Source organism: Artibeus jamaicensis, unplaced genomic scaffold, assembly GCF_021234435.1.
Source record: "Artibeus jamaicensis isolate MK-2021 breed Jamaican fruit bat unplaced genomic scaffold, CSHL_Jam_final contig_1015, whole genome shotgun sequence".
NCBI classification, from domain to species: Eukaryota; Metazoa; Chordata; class Mammalia; order Chiroptera; family Phyllostomidae; genus Artibeus; species Artibeus jamaicensis.
Window position 1 is genome coordinate 18,540,401 of NW_026521194.1, and position 17,061 is coordinate 18,557,461.

The window sequence follows — 17,061 nt, forward strand, 5'->3', positions numbered from 1 at the left end:
TATCTTTTATTGCCCTTTCTCATCCCACTGATTATTTATTGTTTGAAAAGATAAATACAAGAAAGCAATTGAACTAACAATGGCCTATTCTTGATTACACTTTACATTAACAGAAATTATAAAGAGGGCACTTTGGAATTTGTCTTTAGCATCGGCAAAAGTTGTGTAATGAAAAGGTATGTGGTTTTGCCTAATAGATTAATGTAAACCACAGGTCACAAGAGGCCTGGAGTAAGTGTGGTAGATCAACACAAACCCAGCACTACTACAGAGAAGTAGGTCCAAGTCCAAGGCTTCTGATGTGTTGTTGTGTCTCTATGGCCTTGAGTAGGATGCTTTGCACATAACAGACATCCAATGTTTTTTAATGGAATAAAATCTATCTATCTATCTATCTATCTATCTATCTATCTATCTAGGAGAGAGGACTGGCAAGTAAGGAGTAACATGCATGCTTTTTGTACATGCTTATTGGTTTCCAACTTTTTCCACTGCAATTGACAGTGAGAAATGCATTTTGCATCACATCCCAGTACTCAACTACATACATATCCTATTACATATGCACATATGTAGATTTTACATACGTATATAACGTAAAGAAATTATGAAATAATTCTTACACTCATTATAACATATACAATGACATTTTCTATTCTCTTCTACCCTAGTTTCTTAAAAAAATGTTGGTTGTTTCCATCAAATTGATTTCAAAATGTATTTATACGTTACAACCTGCACTTTGGGAAACCTGAGCATAGCTGGAAACTACTGCATGGGTTTTGGATTTAGACCTGGGTTGAAATCCTGGCTCTGCCAACTTATTACCTGAATCACCAGAGGTAAGTTTTTTAATTTCTCTGAGGTGCCAGTTTTCTTAATTGTGAAATACAAACCTACTCTGTTATCTAAAGCTTAAATCTCAACATACCATCTCCATTTCGAAGGTTCTTTGTTGCTTTTGAGCTAAATGCTTTATCTTTGATAATACGGTCTTTAAAAATTTGGCCTGTGTTGGCCTTTATCTTTTTCTACCAGCTGAACCTAATTCACATACCACTCTGCAACTTTTCTGACACATAAAGTTTCCTAAATATTTTCTCTTCGGGCCTATGTGCATGCTCTTCTGCCCACTTGATTAATTTCTCCTTGTTCTTTAGGTCATAATATAGATTTTTTCAAAGAGCCTTCATTGACCATTCACCCCAACCCCCAAGCTGCATTCGGTGCCCCTCTATTGTGCTCCTATAGCATCCTTGGCTTACCCTTATCATAGCCTATCACCATTGTTATTCCAAAATATCAGCTGCATCCTCTGGAAGGCAGAAGACTCTGTATTCTGTTCTGTTCTCTTTGTGTTATTTTATATGTCTAAAAAAATTCTGTATACTCTCTCCATCTCCTCTTAGTAAACAAGATAAGTTAGATGAATACATCCTAAGAACTGGGTCATTTATTTGAAAACCAGTCAAGTCAATGCTTAAATGACAGCTTTACAAAATCAGAGTAACCCTTTGGCAAGCATTCCTCAAATGTTCTCACTTAATACCAGTGACTAAGGATGGCAGGGGGATGCAGGCCTTGGAAATGGATGGTCATTGAGTACCAACCCTTCTTGCTTAGCTCATGTATAATAAAGGGCAAGGTTGTCTACATTTGTCACCCCTGGAAGCTGACAACTTATGCAGACATAAGTCTAGCATAGTCCCAAGAGTAGGGCTTTCAGAAGACAGAAAAAATTAATGAGAACATCAAGTTTTAAAGAGAGAGAATGGAGAGAAGTAGAGTTAATGGTATATCAGTTACTATTAGCACTTATCTGGTCCTAGAGATTCTTTCATTAAGAGATTTCTCATTACTGTTTAAAAGTCACTTAAAAATTGATGGTAATATGTTCTAAGAAAAAAATCTGATTGCTTTGTTCAACTGATGAACTTTAACTCTATGGAAATGGCATTTATTACTGGATTCCCAGATTGAAATGAGATTCTTTGACTCTCTTAGTAGAAACTGGAAAACACATTTCCAAGTAATCTACTGTATTCACTCTCCAAGGCCCCCCGCATAGTCTCACTAAACTATGAGTCAGAAGTGAGAACAAAAAAGTGTCATATCTAAAAAACTAAAGTAAAATTAGCAGGAAAAATCACTAGAGATAGAGATTGGGGTCAAATGCCAGCAGAGGCCTGAGCTGCACATGGTAAAGCTGTGGCTCAATGAAATGCAAAATCTCTGAAATCAAGAAGTGAGGTGTCAGTTTTCCTGCATTGCTCCAATAGCACAAGATCCGTTCACATCCAGCTGTTCACACCTGGCTATGAAGCTTTCACGTTAACACTTTTTTCTATCCTTTGTCACTCTTAAATTCGAATTTCCCACAACATGCATTTTTGGTGATCATAAAAACTAAGAATGTATGTCCCCCACTTGTATTACTTAAGTGCTATTGGAAGTTATTCACATGGAATTATTTTTGTCTCAGCTATAAAAGAAGGTCGGCATAATGAGAATAGCCTCCCATAGGGAGTTAATAAGGATATATTTGAACAGATTGCTAAACGGCATTAATCTACAACTTTTACATTATTAAAGGGAAGTGAAGTAATTATCTAGAGGTAATCGGTTCATGGTGGATTCCATGGAATGACTCCTTGAAAGCTGCTTGCAATTCCTCTCTCCTTTGCCTCTGAAATACTATTTCTCAGTGCCCTTTTACAACTGCCAGAGACTTTTATTTTTATTTATTTATTTAAAATAATTAATTAATTTATTTTTAGAGAGAGGAGAAGGGAAGGAGAAAGAGAGGGAGAGAAACATCAATGTGTGGTTGTACTCCATTCTGGGGACCTGGCCTGCAACCCAGGCATGTGCCCTGACTGGGAGTTGAACCAGCAGTGCTTTGGTTGGCAGGCCCGTGCTCAATCCACAGAACTACACCAGCCAGGGCTGCCAGAGACTTTTAAAAAGACCTTTTGCCAATGAGAAGTTGTCTTCTGGGAAATGTTTTCAAAGGGGTAAACTTGACTGACACATTCCATTGGCTCTTTGCCCCTTTCTTCTCGGAAAGTGGACACAAAGCCTAGAGCTGCACTAGCTATCTCAGAATCATGATGCAACATGGGGAAGAGGCCTAAACACTGGGGAAGGCCAAGGAGAAGAATGCAAAGAGGTCACTTTATGAGGCCAGGGTCACCTAGCTTCCTAACAGGGTGAGATAAATACATCAGTTGAGCTTTCTGTTGTTTACAGCCAAATAGGATCTGACTCTACATGATGTTGTTATTGACGGCTTTTCTGGGGCCCACAGATTTCTAGGTAGTCTGTTTTGGGGACAACTGTTGAACCCAACTCTGAACCAAATAGACATTCAAGTGACATGGCAGGAAGAAAGTGTTAGTTTTAATGACAAGCTTAGGGGCATTCAATGAGCTATGGTTTTTAACAAGCAATTGACAAAGTACATAAGTGAGTAATAACTCTGTTCTTCACTTAAGCACATGGTGTGACTGATCTAAAAGAATCTGAGCTGGTTTTCTTGCCTTTTATCCCCTCACCTTCTTTTTTGGTTTTACTTTTTGTTTCTGAAGATTGAAATATACCAGCAGAAGTCTGGGTTAGAGTTTGAAAGTGACCATGAACCATGCATCCATGGAACAGGTAGAATATATATAATATTATATATATATATATATATATATATATATATATATATATAAAACAGGTTCCCAAAGCAATGAATTTAAGGGTCAATGGCTATATAAAATTAATAACTTTTCTAAATAGTTCAATAATCTTGTTAATACATATCCCAGTAATATGCAATATAGTCCAATAGTATATAGTGTAATAGACTTTCTAAATATAGTCAAAATTTATTGAACCAGTACTGGTATAACTTTATTTAATCCACGAACAATTAATAGGAGATAGGATATACTCTTGTCCCTATTTTGCAGCAAGAAAACTGATACCTTCAAAAGTTTATACATTTGAATCAAGATTGTAGGAAGACCAAGCCATAACCTCCAGTTTTCCCCACACTGAATGCCTATACAATTTCATGATCTTTGCAATATATTCTGTATATATCCCTATTTTAATGGAATACATTATACTGTAATTATTTGTGTATGAAACAGTTTCAGCTCTTTGACTGCATTTCTTGAAGGTAAAGATAGTTTCTAAACTTGTTTGTATGACCTAAGAAATACAACAGATGCTCTGTGAAAGCTTCCTACAAACACTGGTGAGTATTTCCTGGGAAATCAAGGCTGCTTAACTGGAGTACTGAGGAGCTGTCTGCCACTTTAATTTCATAGCTGTGGTATATCAGTAAATAAATGTCTAGTAAGCATATACTAAGTGCTTAAAATTACACTGGAGCACAGAAAGTCTTATTTTGCATAATTAAGTCCAAATGGACAAATTATTTATAAGTACCCAGAAGAGAAGAAAGTTATCTTTGGGATTCACCATGAGCAAGTAATTCCCTTTCTTTTCTGGGTTACTGGGTTGGTAAGTTAGGAGGTTTGTACTTGCAAACACAGTGTGCCTTAGCCAGTAAGATATTTGACAAAGTCTTCCCTGATGTCCATGGATGAACTGGAGAATACACACTGGATAACAGTAGACTGGATTAATAGCTATCTGAACACCCCAAAAGGTGTTGATTAATGGAAGTCTTGAGTGATGAGTTGCGGAGATACATTTGACTTTGATTAACGATCTTATCAGTGATATGGATGAGTCCACAATGATTAAATATAAGAAAAATATAAAGCTAGGGAAGATAGCTAATGTATTGGAGGACAAAAATAAGTACCTTAAAGTATCTTTATTGGCTACAAGAAATAATTAGGCTAAACCTAAGTAAATATTTAACTTGAATAAAGAGAATATCCTACATTAAAAAATTATTGTACGAATGATTGCATTTTGTATAATACATTGAGAAAACTGGCTTGATAGCAACTCAATTAAAAACAAAATGGAAGTTTTAGTTAGAAAGTGCAATCTAAGCCACTAATGGCAACTGGTATAAAAATGAAGTTCACATTAGTAAATTTAAAGGATTAAGACCAACAGATGCAAGTGTCCTGTTGACTGCTCTGCTTTTCTGACCATATCTGAAATATGATGCCTGTATCTTCATGCCACACTCAACCAATGGCAATCAAGTTCTATAAACTTAGTAGAGTTTATTTAAAACTATAAGAGAAGAGTGTACTCAGCCCATACAGAGGGTGAACCTCAAGTACCCAGCTTAGGTGATAGGGGAAGCTGTGCCACTAGACCCTACAGGACACCTATAAGACAGGCCACACTAGTAAGACAGGGAGTCATAGCAGCTCTACCTAATACATAGATACAAACACAGGGAGGCGGCCAAAATGAGGAGACAAAGAAACATGGCTCAAATGAAAGAACAGATCAAAACTCCAAAAAAAGAACTAAACGAAGTAGAGATAAGCAATCTATCAGATGCCAAGTTCAAAACACTGGTTATAAGGATGCTCAAGGAACCTGGCGAGGACCTCAACAGTATAGAAAAAATCTGGTTAGAAATGAAGGATACACTATTTGAATAAAAAAAATTTTACAGGGAAAAAAGAATAGAGTGGATAAAGCCAAGAAACATGATTTGATATGTAAGGAAGCAAAAAACAACCAATCAAAACAACAAGAAGAAAAAAGAATCCCCCCCCCAAATGATGATAATGTAAACAGCCTATGGGACAACTTCAAGCATTCCAACATTGGCATCATAGAGGTGCCAGAGGAGAAGAGAAAGAAAGAAATTGTAAATCTGTTTTAAAAAAAATGACAAAAGAAAAATTCCCTAATTTGATGAAGGAAATAGACACTCAAGCCCAGGAAACACAGAGTCCTGAACAAGATGGATGTAAAGAGGCCTACTCTAAGACACATCATAATTAAAATGCCAAAGGTTAAAGATAAAGAGAATCTTAAAGGCAGCAAGAGAAAAGAAGTTAGTTACTTACAGGGGAGTTCCCATAAGACTGCTGATTTCTTAAAAGAACTGGGAGAGTTAACACCTAAAAACATTTTTACTGATATGGTGTGTGATCAACCAACATGTCAAATAATCCCGTGAACTTACACAAAACTGCAACCATGTCAAATGTCACATTTTCTATTTTCCTTATTGGTACTATTCTAAATTTATTTAGTCATAAAGCTTTAGCGTTCATACACTGTGGGAGCCGCTGGCGTGGCAGTGGAGACTGACACATTATGAACAGGACTGAACCCACGCAATGTTTATATCCTGCACGATCAGCGCTGTAATCATCCAGGCCTATGACTCTGTCATAGTGGTAGCGATTTTTTTTAACTACCAACACTTACAGATGAATTCTTTCTAAGCAAACCTTTGCTTAGAAAAGCTGAAAGTTCAGGGCCAAACCTTGAAGAGCAGAGAGACAAGAGACAGATGTTGCCTCTATTAGGAAGCCACTGTGGGCCACACACATGGGATGCATTCCTGTGATACAGAGATATATGGACAAATAGAGGTTTGTCTATATATAGCGATACCAAAAAAATACAAAATGTAAAATTACACGTAACCATCACAACATGTGAGGGTAAACCACCTCAGCCATTTAACAGCCAGTTGAATCCCAGGACTTATGTCTCATGTTAAAATCCTCAGTGATCCCTCCCCTATCTCACCCCTGTACCACACCTCAGGATGGAGTCCAAACTCCTCATCAAGAGTTTGTCATCCTTTTGCCTAGTTCTCTGACTCTCCCATTTGATATCTCGCCATGGACTCCTCTCACTCAGCTTTCTATTTTGTTGAGCTTCTTGCGGTTGATCTGACACACTGTGCTTCTTCTCGCCTCCACGCTGCTCTTTGTACCTCCAACCCAACAGCCCTGGCTGCGGCAGTTACCCTGTGCTGCTGTATGGTAGCACTTTTCACACTGTGTTCTCACTGTGTGTTTACATTTTTGTAGCCTCTGTTGGAATGTAAGCTCCATAAGGAGGGGTAGGTACCCATCTTCCTCCTTTTTCCCTTATGAGTACCACACCAAACTCAGGTCTTGGTAATTAGTAGACAAAAAATATTTGTTGAATTACATGTGGGAAGTTGAGAAATAGCATCTTGGAGACATTAATTTATTGAAGGTCATGAAGTAGTATCTGGAAGAGAACTGGACCCAGCTCAGCCTTATTTCCAAAGCTCTGATTTAACCTGCTATTAAGATGTTGGGAGCCCAAATGAATACCACTCTAAACCTATTTATTTTGTAAGTGGAAGTTTGTACTTTCCTTCCCCTCATCTATTTCTCATCCATTTCCCCACTCTGTCCTCTGGCAACCATCAGTTTGTTCTTCTTATGTCTGAGTCTGTTCCCACTTTGTTCATTTGTTCTTTGTTTCAGATTCCACATATAAGTGAAATCATACAATATTTGTCTTTCTCTGTCTGACTTATTTCATTTAGCATACCTTTCTAGGTATGATGTTATCACAAATGGCAATATTTCATTTTTGTTTATGGTTGGGTAATATTCCATTATAGCATATATGTATTTGTACCATGTGCTCCTTATCCTTTCATCTGTTGGTGGATGTCTAGGTTATTTCTATAACTTGACTATTGTAAGTAATGCTGCAGTGAACATAGGGGCACATATGTCTTTTCAAATTAGTGCTTTTGTTTTCTTCAGATAAATACCCAGAGGTGGAATTGCTGGATTGTATAGTAGTCATAACCCTTCTTAACACAGATTTCTGGACAGCTACTACCCATCAATATGGATGAATAGGTTTTCCAGCCTCATTTCCTATCACTTTCTTTCCCATGCTCACTCCATGTCCTGGATGCTTCTGAGCTTCCTTGATATATCATCATGCTTTTTCAGGTTACTTCACCCTTGTGCATGCTAATTATTCTATAAGGAAAACAATTTCCCTACTAGAGCTGATCAGTAGGAAACTTCCAGAACCAGTTCAAATATCACTTCCTTTTGGAGACTTCCTGAGCAGCAGAGTTGGAAGAGAAAAATATATTTTTCTTCTGTTTACAGTATATTGTAATGATCTGTTTCCATGTGAGTTCATCCCCTTCCAACGAGAACACAACTCCTGTAGCCTGGAACCATGTCTCAGTCATCTTTGTATCTTTCCTAGAGCTTACTTAGCACAGTAGCTGGAACACAGTAGGTGCCACACAAATATGTACTGAAAGAACGAAAGACTGAGCAGAGGATGAAAGCACGGCATGCCTCTAAGAGCACGCACAGTGGTTTTAGAGCCCGTGGTTCTTGCTGTGGACCCTGTTGGGGACCCTCCCAGAGCAACTCTTTCCTTAGACTTGCCTGGTCCCAGCATATCAGGCATGTTCCTAGTATCACTGACAAAGGGCAGTAATAAAAACAATGATAATGATAGTAGGTAAATTACTGAATGCTTATTATGTGCCAAGACAAAAACTGCTTGCTTTAAAACTTAAAAGACAAGGAGCAAAACAATCTTTAAATAAAATTAAAGATAAGGGCAGAATAAAGAAAGTTCTGAGTATGAAGAATCACCCTTTGATCTTTTATTCCAAAATATGACACCTGTCTAAACCTCCACTGAGAGAACTTTAGATCATTTATTAATAAAGAGGTCAGAGTTGAAGGGAAGACTGTTGCTTATGCACATGTCTATGCTGGGCAGTAATTACATCTTTTTTCCTGACATCATTCTATAGTAGCTCCAGTTATGATTAGCCTACACAATTTCTTTCCTAGTCAAATCTACATGGGTGAAAATTAGCTTCAGGATAGTGTCTCTTAGTGTTCCAAAAAATAACCTTAAGATCTGGTGGGGGAAATAAGTGCTAGGTGACAAAAATTTGGGAGTGTTAAGTGCTGATTGTTGTATCATCCCCGTAGAGACTTACAATGCACATGAGTATATTTTTTAAGACAAAAGACCATAGTAAGGAAACTTGTTCAGTGTTGTGTAATCCAGAGCATTTGACTAGTGAACATTTTTTTTCAACAGAATGCTTCATATTTATTGTCTTGGGATTAGAATTGAGAAACACTGGCTTTGGAAGTTCCTAGAAAAATGTCTGTGCTTCGGTTCTAGCAGATGGTGATGAAGACCGGTCTGATTTAGAGAAAGTAAGATTTCCTACAGTCTGGGCCAGAAGAGACTAATGCTTGTTATTATCATTTACACAACAAAAATTCAACCCTATATAAAGGCTTGGGAGAAAAAGGCCAACTTTTAATCAGTTGTTTGAATTAATAGTTTAGTTATTACAGCTGTCTCACACAGTCATAGAAATTTATATTTTCATTTTATCCCAAAGAAAAACTTGACCATCTTTCTTGAATACTATCAACCTGCAAACCTGACAGTAAGGATTAAAAATTGCTCCTTCCTTCCTACTTGGTTATTGGAAAGGCTCTGAAAGGTAATCAGTCTTGTGAAGCTACACTTTACAGTCTGCATAAAAATGCCATGATTCCCCTGCTTCTCCCCAACCTAATTGAAAGTGCATAATATCACCCAGCTGGGGAAATGCAAACGGTAAACATATGCAATATATCATACTATCTCACAAAAGCTGGTTACTAATAGGACCAAAAGGAACCTGGAAAACAAGTCTTTTTTTCCATTTAGAATGAGAGCTCTTTGTGCCTTACCCTTCCCCCTCCAACATCCTCCCTCCAGACCTCAAGCTACAGCCAGATTAAACCAAGGTCAGTAAACTCATTCCTTGCCCATGTAATTCTAAGGGTCACCTAACAATGTATATTGACTAACACTCTTTTATATCAGCGTTTCAAGAGATGAGGTATTTTACTTTTGGCAGGAGGTGGGGTTGGAATCGTCTTGTTCACTACCCACTTCAATTGCATGACAGACGGTCCTATTATCTCTTTCCTTAGCTGCTGCACCTAAACATCCTTGGCCTTGTCACTTCTTATCTCTCACTACTTCATCAAATCTTATTGCCAAGATTATCTCCTTTTCTACCTCTGATCATCCATGAATATCTGTTACAGGATCACATTTTCCATGCGTAGAAAATCCCAGTCTTACTTTTCAAGGTCCTCTGCACCTCTGCAGAGATCTGATTCTGCTTCAATTACACCTACTTAGATAGAAGTCATCATCCCCTCCTCTGGCTTCTCACTTCTTTTAAATAGGACAGTTAGGGCTTTTAGGAGAAAGGACTGTATTCCGTCAAAGTTTGCTCCATTAGTTCTCTGTCACAATATTCCTTCACAAATCACTCCCTCTTGTACCATGAACTCAACTCCTACTACTCATTCATGTCATCTTATAACTGGCTATTGGTTTTTTTTTTGATAGCTGATACCTTACAGTTAGGTCAAAGCATAGCACTTGTCAGGGATACTGTGTCATTTCAGTTTTAATGGATCGAAGGATATATTTTTATCTGCTTCAGAAGTAGAGATGATTTGAAACTTACTGAATTAAAACTACATTCATCTTTCAATAAGTCATACTACCTGTCAACTGGCACTGGTGGATGGTATGGCTTGTTGACCTTGGCATAGAGACCCTCTAAGTGGTCTCTCTCCGGAGACAGTGGACGGCCATCTCGAGGATAAACCAGTGGTCCAGTCCGAGGGGGAGATGGAGACCTATAGACATTTGCTGATGCACATGGTTCCCGGAAGTGGTTCACTCTGGCATAATTGGGGTCCATTTCATCATCATCCATATCATGCAATGATCCAATTGTACCAGTAGCATAATCGATGAGACTTCTTGCCTGCTTTTCCCTTAGCTCCTGATGTTTTGCTCCAATCCTGAAAATGTAGAACAGATAGAGAAAGATACAGGTGAGTTTATATACTAATACAATCATACATTCTCCTGACTGTATGTTAATTCTTCCTAGTCACTTTCCTGTATTCTCAAAACCATACCATGCAGAAATGTGAATAGCATATTCCATGAGATTAATGTTATATCTACGGCCTTTGTTACAGAGTCTTTACTTTTACAAAAATCCTGTAGGTATTTCCCCATCTTGCCCACTGACAGCTAGGCTGGTTGCAGAGTCAGAGGCTGATTTTCATTAACATTCCTTCTCTGTAAGTGGGATGTGCTTGTTCATGGGAATAGTACATCTTTGGTGTAATATCATGGAGGCCTACCTTGGAACACGTTAAAGGAGCCCATCAGAATCTTATACTTTGTCTACGACAAAGTACTTTCAATTATTTGGCATCCTAGAGTTCCAGTGTATTCTTCTAAATAAAAGAGCTTGAAAAAATTGATTTGAATATGAAAAAGAAATACAGAGGCTTTCTGGTCACTAAAAGCAGTTGGGATCAGATGTAATTTATAAGAGACTCAAGTTTTTTTGTTAAATAAATGGGAATCATTGTGTCTCATTATATAGGGACTAGGGATAGAGTAAAATGGTGAAGAAATTAATAGACTCCTGACAGAGATGAATTGGCACGTATAAGTGAATTTAATACCATTACTGGCAGACCTCCATGGTGCTAAAGCCTTAAGTGATATTACAAAATGCTTCTGCTAATCAGTGTGCTGTGTAGACTACTGGGAATGGGAGCAGAAAAGTATACTTAGGTGGATTCCAAATCTATCTGAATTTTGAGAATTTGACATTTAATCTGGAAAATGTTAGATCAGCTCTCCTAGGTCCCCAGTTAGGTGTTAAAATGGAAAGGTCACTGTGTATCTTATTGGACAATGGTGATCTGATGGTGTCAGGAGGTTTTCGGCGCTAATGAGCAAAGAATGTAACCTTACACATCACTGGGCAAACGAGGTGGATTGTGTACAGGATGAGAAAGGTAAGATGATGAAAGAAAGACTCTTAACAAAGGATGGTGACAAACCCAAAGTCCCGGGCTCAGAGAATACAGAGAGCTGTGGGCTAGAAGCAAAGGGTCTGTACATACTTGGTGGTGTACATTGCAGGTTCAGGTGAGTGAAAACAAACCTGAACTTTCTTAGTCTCTTCTTCTCTTCAAACAAAAACAGCTGTTTTTGCACATGGCAGCTAGTTTTATTTTACAAAACATCAAACTCTTAGTAAAAATCTTTAAAAGCCATGTTCTTTCAAGGTATTTTCTCTTTTGGCAGAACAGCTTTTTTTTTTTTGCATAGAGAGGGGGGAAGGAGGAAAAAATATGAAATATGAGAAAAGGATAGGACAAAAATAAAAACAACCCAGCACCTATCCTCAAGTCACAACAGATTAAAATAAGTGCCAGGATCCATTACTGCATATCTCTTTTGACTAGGTCAAGTCATGTACCTCACACTACACATATAAATAATTAGAAGAATTTATATTTTCACAAAGGAGAGTTTGAATCTCCCAGGCATTTTGAATGAAGATGAAAGAAGGAAGATTACATAGTAGTTACCCAGGAAGAGGCCCTGCCCATCTCTTTCAATGTGTGTTAGTCCTAGACTTATGGATGTTTGTTTTGAATAATTTTTGATAAAGGAGATAACCTGCTCCATTCTGTGACAAAACAATCCTTCCAGGGACAGTGCCAACTGGATTATTAGAATGCTCGCTGCACTATGGTGATAGGGATGGATTTCCATTGCTAATAGAGTGCAGGACATCAATAAAGTTAGGGGGTGGGGTTCTGTGTGGTTACTGTCCCTCCTAAGTGGGATGCCTTCGAGAGAAATCATTCAGCAGAGAGATAAACATCTGATGGCTGCCCCATAGGGCTATACTTGTGCATTAATGAAACAGGAAAACAGCAAGCTTGACTTTTAAAAATCACAGAAACAGAACACTAGTATCTGTGTTCCTTTTTTCATCACTTCTCTTTCTTCGAGGTTTTCTTATTAATTAAATGTGCTGAGTATGCAGAGATTCTCAGATGAAAAGTACTCTGTGTATGCAGACCAGTATTTTACCTTTTTTTTTCCTAAAACAAAACAAAATTTCTTCTTGACACTGTTCCCTTGTTCTGTATTTCAGTGTCTTGGTTTTTTTTCTGCTTGCTTGTTTGTTTTGTTGTTTAGCAGAGGGGAGAGGGAAGGGAATTTAAGGGGGAAAAAAGGGAGGGATTTGGAGGAACAAGTATGAAGGACACAGGGATGAGGACTGGGGGGGAGGAAATGGGAGGGAGGTGGGGAGCACGGGGCAGGGGGGGGGCTGGGATGGGAGAAATAGACAAAAAACTGTACTTGAAAAATAACTGAATAAAATTTTAAAAAAAAGAAAAAAATTTCTTCTTGATTCTCTCCACACCATTAAGTTTTGCAGTAATAATTTCATATTAACCACTCAGTACATGCAATAATAACTGCTCCGAACCACCATTATTACACCACAGATCAGGGTCCTCAAGAGAAGGCGGAGAAGGCAATCTCTGAAAAGGGGTGTTGGAGACAGAAGAGACTCTCTCAAGAGAGAAATGGAAAATATTTTTATATACTATATATACATATAATAATGTTTATATGTATGTAAAATATAATAATATAAATTATAAATATTATATATATATGTACATATATATATTTGCTTTGACCTCCTGTCCCAATTTGGTGTGAAATTTCTAATTCTTTAAAGTCATTTCTACTTGGAAGTCTCCTTATCCCTGGGAACTCAACCTTTTAAAATATCTATTTTTCAAAATAGCCCTGGATAACATATCCTTTTTATTGGATGGTAGCACCCAGTCCCCAGTTCTCCCTAGTACTCTACCTTTGAAGTATTTCAATCTTTCATTTTTCCCCTATAAAAACATAGATTCTTTTTTCCATTACACCTCTAGGATGTGTTCTTCTAATTCCCTTTCTTTAGCCACAGTCCAGTATTTAGGCCTTAAACAGCCTACATCTGCACTGTCCAACACAGTAATCATTAACTATACAACACTATATAAATTGAAACTAATTACAATTAAATAAAATTTAAAACTCAGTTCTTCAGTTTTACAAACCACATTTTGAGTGCTTAGTAGCCACATGAGCTCATGAGTACTGTATTGGATAGTGCAGTTAGAGACTAATTCCATATAATATTACATTGGTTTCAGGTGTATAACATAGTGATTTGACATTTATATGCCTTGCGATATGATATCCCACTTTAATCTGTACCTTAAAAGGCTGCTAGATTAATCTTCCTTGAAGGGAATTTCCATCATATCTCTGTCCGTCAGTTTCGATTCAAGCTGCTCACCTGTTCTTTTTGTGTGTTTTAAATATATGACTCTGTTGTCTTATGACAAAGTGTTGCTGTTAAAAAGTCAGAAAATAATCTAATTTTACTTCTCTTGTAAATTTCCTATAAGAAACTTGTCCTTTTTGCTTATCTGGTCAAGTTCTTTTCTTTAAAGTCTAATAATCTTATTAGAAGAGTCATTCTGGGTTGATAACTTTCAATATATATTTTTAAGTATATATTTTTTCTATCAGGGACATTTTCTTAAATTTATATATTTTATTGTTAATGTTGAAGGATGCAAGTTAAATATAAAGTCAGTTTTATTTCACTATATACTATAGTGAACAATTAGACAATAAAATCAAGAAAACTAGGCCATTTAAAATAGGATTAAAGAATATTGCAAACTTAAGGATAAATTTAACAAAAGATGTGTAAGTACTCTACATTGAAAACAAAAAAAATATTGTTGAGAGAAATTACACAAGATCTCAATAAATGAAGTTTTATACTTCCTTCATGGATCAGGAAATGTTATCATTGTTAAGAGGCCAATTCATCTAAGTTATTCTATATATTAAATGCCACCCCTCTTACACTTCTAACAAGTTTATTTTCCAAAAATTAACATTGTGATTTTAAAATTTAGCTGGATAACTAAAGGGAAAAATAAGGCCAAAATACTTCTGAAAAATAGGAATAAAATTGGAAGACTCGTACTGCTAACTTCAAGACCTACTATAGAGCTTCAGCAATTAAGCCAAAGGTCGACACACAGATGAATGGAACAGAAGAGAGTCTAGTAACAGACACACACACACTTGGTGAAGTAATTTACAGCAAACATGCTGAAGTAATTCAATTAGGAGGAAAAATGTCTTTAACAAGTGGCACTGAAAAATCAATAAAGAAAAGTCGTCTTTGAGAAGTAAGAACCGTGGTCCCTACATGATACCATAGCAGGCATCAATTCAAGATGGAATTGATAAGCCAAAACATAAAGTCTACAACAATAAAGCTACTAGAATAAAATAAAGGAGAGTATATTCACAACATTGGCGTAGGCAAAGATTTCTTAGAGAGAATACAAAATAATAAATCATAAAGGGAGACAAACATAGAAGAAAGAGAGAAAAATCAAAAAGAAAAAATTCACTCCCATTAAAAACTTCTCATTAAAAAGCATCAAGAAAATGACAGGCAGAGATCCAATATGGCAGCAGAGGAGGTTGAAGCTACACTGATGTCCTCCCAGAACCAAAGGACCAAACTGGAATTACACCTAAAATAACCAACCAAGTTATATTCAGCCTTATGACTGAGTAACCAGTTACAAGACTAGCCAAACAGAAGTCTTATAACCAAGGATTTACAGAAAAGCCACATCAAGACGGGTGGAAAGGGTGGAGATGCAGAAGGCTGGCCCTGCTTCCACACGCAGTGGCTGAGAACCCGGAGAAATGTCTCGACTGCAGAGGTTCCCCTTCAGGAGCTTAAGTCTCAATCCCATGCCAGGCTCCCAGGCCCAGAGCACCAGAGCTAGGAAGAGACACCCACATAACATCTATTGCTTCTTGTATGTGCTCTGACCAGGGACCTAACCTGCAACCTTGGTATACGGGGATGACACTCTGACCAATTGAGCTACCCGGCCAAGACCTAGCATATATGCTTCAACTTATGTCACATTAAGAAGCATACAATTCAGGTTTTCTTACTTTAATGATGCTCAGTTGACAAACTGATGTCTCCATTGCTCATTGGATCATTTCTTCCATCAGTGATTTTTGCCTGAATTATTTTATTAGAGGTTGCAAAATGATAATTTTTAAAAGTAATTATTCCTTTTACATTTATAAGTTGGAATTCTTCCATAAAAAGAACTTTCCCTCAAAATTTTGGGTGTTTTGTTTGCCCTAAATTATGCACAGTATGGGGAAGGTGAGATAAATGCTCAGTTATTTTTAATCGCTGATTTGCAGAGTAAGGACTTAGTATTCTAGATGTTTCCAGTGGTGTCCAATGAGTTGTTAGCTACCTTCTGGGGGGAAGTGGAGATAGTGAATATTATTGTGAACTTTATGTTTTAAAAAATTTTTATGTTTTCAATCAATTGTACTCCTTACTCTTTTTGTTGTGGAGATTGGCCAAAATTTAGTCAAGGTGGGCACTTTATGTTGGCTCCTTTGTCCTTCTGATTGGACCCAGTTGTCATTAATGGCTTTTTTGCTATGTGACAAACAAGCCACCCCAGGCCCCTGTTGAGTACTTTGTGTCCTTATCCTGAAAGCAGCCACTTCTCCAAGGAATTCTTTTTTTTTTAAATGGGAAATTATCTCTAGAGAACACAATCTGGGCCCTAGGATAGCTCACACGTAGGGTTGTTATTGCTCCTACTCCTTTTCTATGAACAGAGCCAGGACATATAACTTTTTGAAAAAAATCACAAGCCCATACTAATATTTTTGATTCAAATATAACATCACAGAATTTTGACTTTACTTTTAAGACAGTTATATTTGTTTCTGCTTTCTTTAAATGATAAATCTCGATTCTTAATACCATTGGTATTTGTATCATTACACATGATTTTAAACACATACAGTTTTACAATAATAATACCAATACTACTAACAGGCTATTAGATGACAATTTAAGATGTTTATAGCTCTATTCTTTGGCTAGAACATATTCCACTAGATATATAGAGTCAAAATGCTATGTTTGAACATCACTTGAAGTAATTCATTTCCCTAAGTTGCTATACAACCAATTTCTTTTATAGTAGGTTATTTGTTTTGGTTTATTTTTGATATTTAGGAATTGCTTTTTTCCTTTGGTTCAATTTCATTTGTTAAATATGTAAAACAACTGCATAT

At 37.0% G+C, this 17,061-nt stretch overlaps 1 protein-coding gene across 3 annotated transcripts in view; it reads right to left on the reverse strand.

The window, feature by feature from the left end:
* The window catches only part of PARD3B (par-3 family cell polarity regulator beta), a 977,832-nt gene that overhangs the window by 145,242 nt on the left and 815,529 nt on the right, over positions 1-17,061 (reverse strand). For all 3 annotated transcript variants that reach the window (XM_037166016.2, XM_037166014.2, XM_037166017.2), the window contains one exon: positions 10,509-10,811. In XM_037166016.2, coding sequence (XP_037021911.2) covers positions 10,509-10,811 — 303 coding nt within the window. The remainder of the gene's footprint in view (positions 1-10,508; positions 10,812-17,061) is intronic.